The sequence below is a fragment of the Oncorhynchus keta genome, chromosome 9 (genome assembly GCF_023373465.1).
Source record: "Oncorhynchus keta strain PuntledgeMale-10-30-2019 chromosome 9, Oket_V2, whole genome shotgun sequence".
Taxonomy (NCBI): Eukaryota; Metazoa; Chordata; class Actinopteri; order Salmoniformes; family Salmonidae; genus Oncorhynchus; species Oncorhynchus keta.
Window position 1 is genome coordinate 31,508,349 of NC_068429.1, and position 14,486 is coordinate 31,522,834.

A 14,486-nucleotide genomic window follows, 5' to 3' on the forward strand; every position below is an offset into this window, starting at 1 on the left:
AGGCTGCTATAAAAATGTACAAACTACTAATTTCCCTACTATTCTCAGGTTATTCTCACAAGTATATTTTCCCAGTTTTCTTAGAGAAGACGTGTGTGCCTAGGCAGTAGTTTATCAACAAATACACTACATGTACAAGGCAATTGAATATGACTGAATATGTCTGTTAACATGATCCACTACATTCTTTTTTGTTTCCTTTATGTACATGGAGGGATAATTTTTTTATATACAGCCCTAAGTCATTAAGACACTACCTCTAGGAGGGCCAGACAGCTCTGCTTGTCAGAGCCTTATTTAGAGCCTGCTAACTCATGTTTGCCCAATGTGTCTGACAACAGCCACATTAAAGCATGCACCCCCTCCCTCTTCCTCACCCTCCTCCCTCTCTCCCTCTTTCTGCCTGTCTATTGATCTCTCTCTTTTTCTCTCTCTCTCTCTTGATTTTCTGAGCAGAGCAGGGCCATTTGAAAAGGAATGTTTATTATGTTAAAGTGTCCACGAGCCTGTTTGCACAACCCAGTTGGAGCCAAGGTCTTTCCTTTGCTTCCTGAGTGGGGCTGGGAAATGGGACCTTTTTAACTCTGTGCGTCAGTGGAGTCGGCTGGAATCTGGCTCCATACGGGTATACATATATACATCCAGCCTAGCGCATACACACCACAGCACACATTCCCCTGTTCCCCCGCCAGGCTAGAGGAATAATGGATTGTAGATGAATCACTCAAGTAGGGGGTCTACTGTAATGGGGCGGTTAAGTGACGTTTCAGTGTAACCTAAGCGTCGTGCCAGGGTTAGGATCAATTCTGAATTTCTTAATTCAACCCATTCATTGAAATTTACATTTTAATTGAACACACCCCACAGGAAGCAGAATTTGAATGAAAAGAAGTATAAATTCAACTGAGACATTAAGCATGAAAGTCTTATTCCTTTGACAAATATTTTACCAAAAACATCTTCCACTTATAACTGCAAAGAATACGGATACCATTTCAAATATTCTTGTCACAAGTCTATTTTTGTATTTTTCTCATTAGATTAGGTTGATCCCTTCCATTCTGTAGTTTTTTTTTTGCATTCTGGGAATTTTGTATGAGATGTAAGTGAATTATGAATTATTCTAAACCTACAAAAGGATCTTAGAATATTTCCAGACTACTGTAATTATTTTAAATACATGTAAGGAGAATGAGTCTTAAACAATCTGTTCCATCCATATGTTTTAGATAGTATTGGTCTCCATATGTCAAAAATAAACACATGTATAGTACTAAATTAGCCATTTGAATTTTATTGAATTAAATGATACTTTCTTTAATTCCAATTCAATTCAAATGCTGATTCATGTGGGGTGTGGCCAATTCAAATTCAATTCAAATTCAAGAATTTAATTGGAATTTAAAAAAGACATGCGGAACTCATAGCTGTAAAAGACAGCTATACTTCTAAAAGCATATAAAAAAAACATGCCATCATTAGTCCAAGAGGTTTAGACTAGTCAATGTATATACTATACAGAGCAGATGGATGGCATTCAGCAGATATCTATTTCCCTTTGAATCCTGTCTCAACAATGGCTTCATTTTCTCCCCAATCAATGTTCTCATAGCTATTACCGTTTCATTCCAGCTACTGTAGCACACAGATGGACATCTTGTTCTGGAATGGGGGGACTTAAATAGGTCTGCTGTGTTACTACAATTAATTTCATGATAATGGATATCATGAAAACAACAACAAACACAATTAGCTATGCTGCATTGCACAAACTCACAGGAGGTATGTGCTCAGTGTTTTGCCAAGAAGAGGCCAGGGAAGGGGGAGAGAGCAGCAGTCGTTGTGTTTGGAGTTGGAGGAACAAAGTCCATGTATTTCCTGGTGATCCAGATGTTAGGCTGAAAACTGAGGTCTGGAAAAAAGACCACTGATTGTTTTCTTTCTGGATCTTCGTGTGTGTGTGTGTGTGTGTGTGTGTGTGTGTGTGTGTGTGTGTGTGTGTGTGTCTGAAGGCCTGCCGGCTGCAGCCAGAAGGCTCTGCTGAAAGCCAAGGAAACCTGTGTGATTGATTGGTCCTTCTCATGCGTGTATATTTGGTTTAGATTGGATCGAAATAGAAAGACAAGAAACTACGAGGACAAAAAAATAAAAGACATCACAATGGAGGGAGAGGAGGAGAGGCGGAGAAAGGAGTAAGTCAGGAAGAGAGAAAAAGAGTGAGAGCGATCGATGAATGAGAGAAAGAACAATATAGACAGGAATTTGTCTCCTTGGGGTCAGAGTTCGACATGACACAGCCCGGGGATATATTGCAGGACAGGAAGTAGTCCGAGCAAGGAGTGGCGCTTCCAAAAACTTTTCAGATTAGACTTCCCTTTGCCTGATCCAGAGGGGCTGAATGAGCCTGGAGTCGGGGGGATATAAGTCTCTGCCAGAGAGAGCTATCTGATGGGCTGTTTAGAACAGGCACCCATCCAACAGAGATTAGGTTCGGGACAAGGCCACTCGCCTGTCTATCCGTCTCTGTCTCTGTCCCTTTGGCTCCGAAGACGCATCCTGAACTGTCTCCACGAGGGCGTTCAGGGGACAATTCCAGAGGGATAATTAACTCTTACGTAACATAGTAGGGAGAGAGACCACAGTGTATTATGACTTGGTGTAATGGTAAACTACACCATATTAGATGGGGAACAACCGTCAACTTCTAAAACAGTTAGGATTTGAGGGACAATTGAAGTTGAGAGACCTTGAACCTTGATGTTGAACCAACAGGTTGGTGGCTTTTTGTGAATGTAAGCAAATGTACTCAGTCCCATCTGAGTGTGTGCGGTGACTTGTGCCTGTCCCGGTCACAGCTGGATAGAACTCTAGGCAAGTAACCAGCAGATCTGTCAGCCACGTGATGCACTTCCTCAGACACACACCAGATGCTGTTTCCTTCTTCCTTAAAATGGTAACACTCCACAGTGATCCACTACACACTATCCCATCCTTCCATCCCACAAAAACATCCCCTCTTCATGTGCAATGTCCCCCCTATCTGCAGGACATTAAAGGCTATACCACAGACTGCTGACAGTGTTGTAAACATTGAATAGTCCTATTTATCGTGGAAGGTTATTGAGAAGTTGATATGGCCAACTTAAACAGAGACTAGAGGGTTGAAATAGATAAAAGATAAAGTTAGTTATTTTACCCCTTGTGTGAGAAGCAGAGCTCAAGAGGAGGATGTGCTGTGCTGTGCTGTGGACTTTGTCTGAACTCTCAGCTTTCATTGTGATGAAAAGCAAGAGTTCTGTATGCCTGCAGACAAGGGTTGGTTAAATTCCCAGGCAGGGATCCCAAATCACTAACACTATCATTTACTCAAACTTCCAAACAAAACATCCTATCAGTCCTAGAGATGCACACTTTCCCTTCTGCTTCATTTCCAATATTCTATTGACAAGACGAAACCCTTTGAGATGCACAATCTCTCTTAGGAGTCCTCTCTTTCTGGGATGATTGAAACAACACAATACTCAAGTTAATGTCTCCACTATGACACTATACATCCACAGTATGACTGAGACGACCCACTGGGTAAACTATGTCACATTAACGTGGAAATGTGAGTAATAGTTTGTTGAGATATTTATTCACCTACTCAAAATGACAGGCAGAAGGTTGTTGAATTCCCAATGTGTTATCACTATGCTTTCAACCATTTAAAAGCACAACAAACTTCAAATGGGTGTACAATGTCAGATATTTTGGATTTATACAATTGAATGTGTTATCACTGTTCTTCATCTAATGACCAGATGACCTGGATTGAGATTATATTAAAAGTACATAGTGCAAGTGGTCAATGCTGTTCGAGATTCTGACTATTCTGACTATTATCGCAATTGTGAAGCTCTCCACAGACCTGCAACCTTTGCATACTATCATCTTGAACATGCACACGTTCTATGATGACATAAGAAGACATTTATAGTTACAGTAGGCTAACCTCAATATGTGGCCATGGATGTGTTACTGATTTTAAGGTTGTATAAATACGGTTACATTAGATTCTAAGATAGCCTCAGGCTATTTACTATACTACAAAAGTCTTATTGAGTTGTGTTTGGTTGACAACGCAACAATATATCAACATTTGAATGAGATGTATATTTAGTCTGGTTTTAATTCCAGTTTTACCACAAATTAATAATTGATATGTTGGACTCACGTCTACATCTCAACCAAACATTGAAGTTAAAGAATATATTATTTAAAGTGTATTTAAAGTTTGATTTGCCTTAGATGGAGACTTGAATCTAACATATCAGATTATTAATCTGTTGAACCCTGGATTAAATTGAAACAAAAGCTGTTGTTGACTTTGCAAATGCTATATAGACCTAAATAGCATCATTGAGGACATATGACTTATAAAGTTTGGTCACATTTAATTTGTTCTGTTAAACCTAGCCTTTGGCATGTCTTTTGATAGCAACGGTGAATATATTAGGTATTAAGAGATCTATCAACAATCATTCTCACGATAGCACATTGGTAGGAGTCAGTGACAATGTTTGGTCGAAGCTAAGCACGGCTGAGCTAAAACCTTGGGTGAGAGAACAAATGAATAGTTGTAGATAGTCTCCAGTAGAAGGTGCTGCCCAGCTTATTGTTTTTTTTATGATAGTGGATGCAATGTTGAAGATCTGACATTGTTTCAAAGATACAAATTCAACATATTTTACACACTCTGAGACCCTTTTTAGGATGTTAACCATATATAAAATGCATACAGGTCCTTAGGGACCACAAAACTAAACTAACAAGGGTAATTGCTTCTCCAAACTGGCCCGGGGGGTTGCACAGCTGCGGCTGGTTGCTATGTCATACAGCTGGCCCATCTGGCCCTGCAGGAAAGCATTTCTCTCCTGGTTAACGATGGAAGTAGGGAGGCCTGGCAGTGAGGCTGGCTCCAAACACTAGCGCTAAACAGAGCAGAGCAGCTCTGGCAGGAACAGGAGAAATGCCAGGCAAGACTCCCAGCCCTCGCCAAGCTCCCATTAGCCAGCTATCAGTTTCAATGCAGTCATACCTCCCGAGATCCTTCTCTATTGCAACAGAGGCTATTGGGCATTTAGATGTAAGTCTAATAGCCTAAGATGTTGAAGTTAGCACCTACTTTCCTCCCAGCTAGTGTAATATTTCTGGAATAATAATTTGCATAGATAGTCTTCATACTCTTCATACACTGACTTAATGTGATGCTGTTATACTAACAGATGCAAACCCCTAAGGAAACAAGTAGGAGGCAAAAGGCAACACTTACATAAGGAGAGGTGGTACTTACGTAAATGCTGACATCCGTGTTAGCATGGGCCTCGGTGTATATGATCTGCTTTGAGTCTGTGGTGATGATGAGGTGCATTGGCTGGGCAGTGGTCATATTCAGTGTAAACATGTTGGGAGCCTAGAGAAAAGGACAGAAGAAGCAAGTTAAACTTCAGGAAAAATGTGGTGATGACTGTAACACAATTTTTTTAATGTCATAATTCACAATTTGAGTTTGTTAGCTTCAGAAAAATAAGTTTGATCCCCTCCACCATCTGAGTGTACAGTACATATCAATATCATCACCACATCAACAATGGCTGTACATTCAAAACAGTGGCCTGCATTATATGTACAGTTGCTGTAGCATAAACAACACGTATGGTTGCCAGGGGAGTTGGTGGTGGTGGTGTAAATTCCCACAGGAACTTTGCTGTGATCAGGAAGAAATGAAATAAAGCGGCATAAACATTTGTTTTGTCCTCTGCCGCTTTTGGGACAGGGTCACACTGGGCTGGGTGAAACAGAGGGCAATGTTTACTCCAGGATTCTGAGACCTAATCTGTTCTCATTTCAGTCACCCTACAGACCTTCCATAAGGGACACTTTGCAATTATTTTGTTTTTCTGACTGACTAGAATATACTGCACACACACACACACTCACAGACACACACTCACAGACACACACAAGCACACAACCAGGTTCCAAATCTCATATATTGACTCCAAACCTCCATGTTAAAAATCTACTTCCCTTTCAACAGTGTTATTCCATTTCACAGAGTCAGCGCATGGCATCATTCAAAATACAATGACTGCACACTACAATGTAATGATCATATGGTGGGGTAACACATGTTGTTCTCGTGACACATTTTTAATCCAACACAACACCTTCATTTATTTTGAAAGGACCGAACTTGGGTTTGGAATGTTGTCTGACAGCTCAACACAAGGGTTTCTACTGTGTTTTCTCTCCCACAGAGAAAGTCATTGAGAGATTCCCATTTCTGTTCCCTTCCAGAGGCATCACATCAGAACAGTACATGTGAAAAATACAAGGATGGCCCGCATGCTAAATTATGTAACGCTTTCTTCACTTCTTCAATTCCAGCGAAGACAAGATGAGAAAGATTCCGTTAATGGTAGATGTAATTTCTGTGATTTGATAGCGTCAGCTGATATGAGAAACAAGACACCATGTAGTCTCTCTAGTAATGGCAAAGTTAGCTACTATAAATCACTGGAAATATGACATTTATCCCCAGTGGCAGGTGTTGGCTGTTTTAATGGCTAGGGCTGAGGAACAGGCTACAGCAGAGGAACAGGCTACAGCAAAACCTGTCCAATGCTACAGTCAAACCAGCACAACACTAGCAGGACCAGCTCATTAATCCAATCCAACAGCAGTGATCCGAGTCCAGCACCAGTTCCTGCTGTGAGGCTTGGGGTACCAGGAGGAGGTGGGCTGTGAGGCTTGGGGTACCAGGTGGAGGTGGGCTGAGAGGCTTGGGGTACCAGGAGGAGGTGGGCTGTGAGGCTTGGGGTACCAGGAGGAGGTGGGCTGTGAGGCTTGGGGTACCAGGAGAAGGTGGGCTGAGAGGCTTGGGGTACCAGGAGGAGGTGGGCTGTGAGGCTTGGGGTACCAGGAGGAGGTGGGCTGAGAGGCTTGGGGTACCAGGAGGAGGTGGGCTGTGAGGCTTGGGGTACCAGGAGGAGGTGGGCTGAGAGGCTTGGGGTACCAGGAGGAGGTGGGCTGAGAGGCGGCTTGGGGTACCAGGAGGAGGTGGGGTGAGAGGCTTGGGGGACCAGGAGGAGGTGGGCTGAGAGGCTTGGGGTACCAGGAGGAGGTGGGGTGAGAGGCTCTGGGTACCAGGAGGAGGTGGGCTGAGAGGCTTGGGGTACCAGGAGGAGGTGGGCTGAGAGGCTTGGGGTACCAGGAGGAGGTGGGCTGAGAGGCTTGGGGTACCAGGAGGAGGTGGGGTGAGAGGCATGGGGCACCAGGAGGAGGTGGGGTGAGAGGCTTGGGGTACCAGGAGGAGGTGGGGTGAGAGGCTTGGGGTACCAGGAGGAGGTGGGGTGAGAGGCTTGGGGGACCAGGAGGAGGTGGGGTGAGAGGCTTGGGGCACCAGGAGGAGGTGGGGTGAGAGGCTTGGGGTACCAGGAGGAGGTGGGGTGAGAGGCTTGGAGGACCAGGAGGAGGTGGGGTGAGAGGCTTGGGGGACCAGGAGGAGGTGGGCTGAGAGGCTTGGGGTACCAGGAGGAGGTGGGGTGAGAGGCTCTGGGTACCAGGAGGAGGTGGGGTGAGAGGCTTGGGGTACCAGGAGGAGGTGGGGTGAGAGGCTTGGGAGACCAGGAGGAGGTGGGGTGAGAGGCTTGGGAGACCAGGAGGAGGTGGGGTGAGAGGCTTGGGGGACCAGGAGGAGGTGGGCTGAGAGGCTTGGGGTACCAGGAGGAGATGGGGTGAGAGGCTTGTGGTACCAGGAGGAGGTGGGGTGAGAGGCTTTGGGTCCCAGGAGGAGGTGGGGTGAGAGGCTTGGGGTACCAGGAGGAGGTGGGGTGAGAGATTTGGGGTATCAGGAGGAGGTGGGTGAGAAGCTTGTGGTACCAGGAGGAGGTGGGTGAGAGGCTTGGGTACCAGGAAGAGGTGGGGTGAGAGGCTTGGGGTACCAGGGGGAGGTGGGGTGAGATGCTTGGGGTTCCAGGAGGAGGTGGGGTGAGAGGCTTGGGGTACCAGGAGGAGGTGGGGTGAGAGGCTTGGGGTACCAGGAGGAGGTGGGTGAGAGGCTTGGGGTACCAGGAGGAGGTGGGTGAGAGGCTTGGGGTACCAGCAGGAGGTGGGGTGAGAGGCTCGGGGTACCAGGAGGAGGTGGGTGAGAGGCTCGGGGTACCAGGAGGAGGTGGGTGAGAGGCTCGGGGTACCAGGAGGAGGTGGGTGAGAGGCTTGGGGTACCAGCAGGAGGTGGGGTGAGAGGCTTAGGGTACCAGCAATGGAGCAAACAGAGCTGCTGCATCCCCAATTTGAAAATAGGGGTGCAAATGTTTGTTTTTGTATTAAAATAGATATGTCAATTTTTTTAATTATACTTTTTATTTTATTTTTATTTCACCTTTATTTAATCAGGTAGGCCAGTTGAGAACAAGTTCTCATTTACAACTGCGACCTGGCAAAGATAGAGCAAAGCAGTGTGACACAAACAACACAGAGTTATACATGGGATAAACAAACATACAGTCAATAAAGAAATGTACAGTCAATAACACAATAGAAAAGTTATATATACAGTGTGTGCAAATGTAGTAAGATTAGGGAGGTAAAGGCAATAAATAGGCCATAGTGGTGAAATAATTACAATTTAGCAATTAAACACTGGAGTGATACATGTGCAGAAGATGAATGTGCAAGTAGAGAAACTGGGGTGCAAAGGAGCATAAAAATAAATAACAATATGGGGATGAGGTAGTTTGGTGGGCTATTTACAGATTGGCTATGTACAGGTGCAATGATCGGTAAGCTGCTCTGACAGCCGATGCTTAAAGTTAGTGAGGGAGATATAAGTCTCCAGCTTCAGGGATTTTTGCAATTCGTTCCAGTCATTGGCAGCAGAGAACTGGAAGGAAAGGCGGCCAAAGAAGAAGTCTGCTTTGGGGGTGACCAGTGAAATATACCTGCTGGAGCGCGTGTAACGGGTGGGTGCTGATATGGTGACCAGTGAGCTGAGATAAGGTGGGGCTTTACCTAGAAAAGACTTAAATGACCTGGACGAATATGAAGCGAGGGCCAGCCAACGAGAGCATACAGGTCGCAGTGATGGGTAGTATATGGGGCTTTGGTGACAAAAACAGATGGCACTGTTATAGACTGCATCCAGTTTGCACAGTAGAGTGTTGGAAGCTATTTCGTAAATGACATCGCCGATGTCAAGGATCGGTAGGATAAGTCAGTTTTACGAGGGTATGTTTGACAGCATGAGTGAAGGATGCTTTGTTGTGAAATAGGAAGTTGATTCTAGATTTCATTTTGGATTGGAGATGCTTAATGTTAGTCTGGAAGGAGAGTTTACAGTCTAACCAGACACCTAGGTATTTGTAGTTGTCCATACATTCTAAGTCAGAACTATCCAGAGTAGTGTTGCTAGACGGGCGGGTGCAGGTAGCGATCGGTTGAAGAGCATGCATTTAGTTTTGCTTGCATTAATGAGCAGTTGGAGGCCATGGAAGGAGTGTTGTATGGCATTGAAGCTCGTCTGGAGGTTTGTTAACACAGTGTCCAAAGAAGGGCCAGAAGTATACAGAATGGTGTCGTCTGCATAGTGGTGGATCAGAGAATCACCCGTAGCAAAAGCGACATCATTGAAGTATACAGAGAAAAGAGTCGGCCCGAGAATTGAACCCTGTGGCACCCCCATAGAGACTTCCAGAGGTCCAGACAACAGGCCCTCCGATTTGACACATTGAACTCTATCTGAGAAGTAGTTGATGAACCAGGCGAGGCAGTCATTTGAGAAACCAAGGCTGTTGAGTCTGCCGATAAGAATGCAGTGATTTATAGAGTTGAAAGCCTTGGCCAGGTCGATAAATACAGCTGCACAATATTGTCTTTTATCAATGGCGGTTATGATATCGTGTTGGCCTTGAGTGTGGCTGAGGTGCACCCATGACCAGCTTGGAAACCAGATAGCATCGCGGAGAAGGTACGGTGGGATTCTAAATGGTTGGTGATCTGTTTGTTAACTTGGCTTTCGAATAACTTTAGAAAGGCAGGGTAGGATAGATATAGATAGGTCTGTAACAGTTTGGGGCTAGAGTGTCACCCCCTTTGAAGAGAGGGATGACCATGGCAGCTTTCCAATCTTTAGGGATCTCAGACGATACGAAAGAGAGGTTGAATAGGCTATATAAAAAATAATTAACAGATTGCATTTTGCACCCCGTCACCTCAAGATGAGTTGTTTTTTATTTGCTCCTGCGCGCCACTGTTTTGGTTCATTGGTGTTAGAAAGCACTAGTTGCACCACTCGTGTTTAAAGTGAAAAGGCACCTGCAAAATAAAATAGTTTATCTACATTTGTATTGTTGTTTCATGTCCAATGGTGTTGGTCCAATGGCTCTGAGTAGGCTTCCATCAGCCTACCAAAGGTTGCACCTTAGCAGAAAACTGCAGGTCCAATAGCTTGTGGGCTGTCAATGAGCAAGTAGATACCCACTGGGCACACACTCGTATGCCTAATATTACTTGATTACATTTGTGACATCATTTTCCTCACCAAGGCATTTATCGGCATTCTGCATTCTTGGAGTGGAGGTGAGAGGCTTGGAGTACCAATAGGAACAGATGTGAGAGGCTTGGAGTACCAATAGGAACAGAGGTGATAGGCTTGGAGTACCAATAGGAACAGAGGTGAGAGGCTTGGAGTACCAATAGGAACAGATGTGAGAGGCTTGGAGTACCATTAGGAACAGATGTGAGAGGCTTGGAGTACCAATAGGAACAGATGTGAGAGGCTTGGAGTACCAGTAGGAACAGAGGTGAGAGGCTTGGAGTACCAATAGGAACAGAGGTGAGAGGCTTGGAGTACCAATAGGAACAGAGGTGAGAGGCTTGGAGTACCAATAGGAACAGAGGTGAGAGGCTTGGAGTACCAATAGGAACAGAGGTGAGAGGCTTGGAGTACCAATAGGAACAGATGTGAGAGGCTTGGAGTACCAATAGGAACAGAGGTGAGAGGCTTGGAGTACCAATAGGAACAGAGTTGAGAGGCTTGGAGTACCAATAGGAACAGAGGTGAGAGGCTTGGAGTACCAATAGGAACAGATGTGAGAGGCTTGGAGTACCAATAGGAACAGAGTTGAGAGGCTTGGAGTACCAATAGGAACAGAGTTGAGAGGCTTGGAGTACCAATAGGAACAGAGGTGAGAGGCTTGGAGTACCAATAGGAACAGATGTGAGAGGCTTGGAGTACCAGTAGGAACAGAGGTGAGAGGCTTGGAGTACCAATAGGAACAGAGTTGAGAGGCTTGGAGTACCAATAGGAACAGAGGTGAGAGGCTTGGAGTACCAATAGGAACAGATGTGAGAGGCTTGGAGTACCAGTAGGAACAGAGGTGAGAGGCTTAGCCATATCCTCTCCACTAATCTCTTCTCCCCTCTCCAGTGACAGCAGAGTCAACATGTTCACCTTGCCAGCCCCCTGCAGTTGACTTCCAGCCCTGACAGAGAGAGGACTGGATGTGCATCAATGCCCTCCTGTACGCTATCTGCCTCAGTGGTCCTGTAGGAGATTAGAAAGCCTCTATCTGAGTGGCAGTGGCCCCGACACATGCTTAGCTCACAAAGCACAGCTCCACTAGGCTGCATCAGGATTCAGCAGGCTGGTAGCAAAATGTACAGAGGGTCAGAGAAGCATATTCTAGTTCACAGTTCGTACCACAGTAGACAACAGGTAAACAGTGTTGGACTTCAGCTTTAGGTAAGTCAAATATGTTCTTACAATATATACCTTGTAAGTCAAGAATGCGTTGTAAGATAGTGACGTTTACAAAGAGCAAAAGAAAAAGAGGAAGAACGGATTTTTATATTCTGTTTTGAACTTGCCAATGAATTACCTTAAATTAATCCATTTTGTTGTTAAAATACTGAAGTGGACGACAGTACTTAAATACCTCCAAAATACAGTTCTGAAGAGGGGCTTTTGGGGAATTAACTATTAACATTAACAAAAAAGCCACTTTTATCCAGACTTAAAGTCCAAGTCTCTTGCTTGTTTTGGAACTGGATTCTCTTGGCTGCTGGCCTTTGTGTGGAGAGTACTGTGCGAGGGGGTTGAGGAACACTGTGTATTTCTGTTCGTCTATGCTCACTCTTATTAAATAGATCGTCTGCTGCCTGCTGTTGACAGCGTGCATTCTGAGAGGGCCATGCTGAGCTGAGGCGAGGGGCCAAAGTGGAAAATTCGGATCCCTAATGTTTGACGCTGGTGGGAGGAGACCCTCAATGTATTGTCTGAGGCCTACTGCAGGGCTAATACACAAGGCCTCTGCAAGGGCCATGTTCAACACACACACACACACAAACAGACAGACAACACACCACGATAGCTGCTGTCTACAGGCCAGTGTGTTGTGGATGTAAGAGAGCAACAGATGCTGTGTCCATGAACACACACACTCATTTAGTGTGCCCAATAGGCAGTTTGATATCATCTCCCCTCTGTCCACCTTAATTGAATCACTCCTCTTTTCTATCAGTCATCTTCACAGAACACACCTGTGAACGTCTCCAATCCACAGACAAACCTTCGTCAAAGATTATGGATATACTTTTATCTCAAAGTTGCCGGGATGTCACATGTCCTACTTATATCAGGACACTCGTAAAAACCTAAGCATTGCGGAACTTATATTTGCTCAAATAGACCTCACGTAGCAAATAAGCTATTCATTTTTATGTTGACCAAATTCGACACTCTCTCATTAAACTCCATACAAAATCTCATTGCTTGGTGGGTGAAACAATACAAAAAAACGCCACCTGCTGGAGGGAGACAAATTTTCAGCCGAGTTGGGCCTCTTTCTTTCTCTTCCTCTCTGCCTTCGACTAATGAGTCTCGCAGGAGGGAAGTTGTCAGGGCCCATTGGCAGGAAGTCCAAAAGAAAAGGCATCCCTGTTGTGTCCCTGCGTTAATTTTTAGCGCAGACTTAAGAACATTTTCAGAGGTGAGCAGTCTGGGGCATGTGGATTAGTGAACAAAGAGAATACTTAAGTGCTGTGTGTGTTTGCAAGGATGGTGGGGGAGAGAGAGAGTGTGTGTGTGTGTGTGTGTGTGTGTGTGTGTGTGTGTGTGTGTGTGTGTGTGTGTGTGTGTGTGTGTGTGTGTGTGTGTGTGTGTGTGTGTGTGTGTGTGCAAGGATGGTAGGGGAGTATGTGTGTGTGTGCAAGGATGGTAGGGGAGTATGTGTGTGTGTTCACGTGCGCGAATTACAGACAAGGAGTCAGACCGAGCTGCAGGCAAACAGTCTAACTGATTACATTATCTGTGTCCCTTGCCACTGTCTATCATCACAGAGCATTAAAGTACGTCGCTTGCCTAGTCTTTTAAGTAGTGTCAGTATATGTTTATCATCGAAACTCAGAGAATGCCTCCTGAAATACCCTGAAGGAGCAGGATTACTCAATTACCAGTCAGCTGAGAGATGCATGTTTTCTTCTTCTGCCGTTCATGATATAAATTGGCCTCAACAAGTGAAGGGGCCATAGTTTAGACTTTGTACTTTGCTGACAACTAGACTTTACACTTCCCTTTCAATGAAACACAGTGGGGTCTTAGATGGTTGGAAATAGTTTTGGGTTGAGAATCCTATTGTTATTCCATGAGTGTTCTAGCAAATCACACAGTATACAGTAAATGTATGACTCATTTTTCCTGTTATCTGACAGTGTACCAGTCTGGTATGGACAACTTATTCACTATTCACTCAGTTTGAGTCAATAGAGTCAAGGATGTGTCTGTGACTAATATACTATATGAGTCGAAAGGATTTACGCATGCAAATCAGTTGGGAAAAAACAATACTTTCACGGTTAACCAAAACTCAAAGGTCTTTATAAAAGAACTGTCCTCGATTCTTCTTCTTACTTTCTCCATCACTATCTCCAATTTACTCTAGAAGTTGGAACAATGCACGTTGTCGTCCCTGCTCGCTCGCCCTTGCTATTTTTGTTCCTGTGCTTTCAAGATACAATTGTTTTCCTCCTCAGACTTTTTTTTTCTCTAGGGCTTTTGCTGGTGCATAACAGCTTCCCGTTATTCTTTGTCTCTCTCCCCTAACCTAAGCTGGCTCCGACAGTCCAGTCTCGGCTGTGAGTCAAGTCCAGTGCCAGAATGTGACATCATTGGGGTCTGGACATGCCCCTCCCCTTCTGCCTTCTCTCCTCCCTTCTCTCCCTCTTGTCCCTCCATCCCTCTGCCATATTGAACAGACCGCCGCCAGGCAGCCATACTTCCAATATGACAGACAGACAGACAGACAGACAGACAGACAAACAGACAGACAGACAGACAGACAGACAGACAGACAGACAGACAGACAGACAGACAGACAGACAGAGAAAAAATATATTCTCTCCATCCACTGGTCATTTTGCCTTCAGCCAAGGACATACCCCTG

The 14,486-nt window shown here is 44.9% G+C and overlaps 1 protein-coding gene across 2 annotated transcripts in view; it reads right to left on the reverse strand.

Moving 5' to 3' along the window:
* LOC118387545 (endoglin-like) overlaps positions 1-14,486 on the reverse strand; it is a 63,214-nt gene that overhangs the window by 15,711 nt on the left and 33,017 nt on the right. For both annotated transcript variants that reach the window (XR_008143228.1, XM_035776006.2), the window contains exon 4: positions 5,336-5,455. Coding sequence is in view for 1 of the 2 variants with exons in the window: in XM_035776006.2 (XP_035631899.1) it covers positions 5,336-5,455 (120 nt within the window). In the remaining variant the exon portion in view is untranslated. The remainder of the gene's footprint in view (positions 1-5,335; positions 5,456-14,486) is intronic.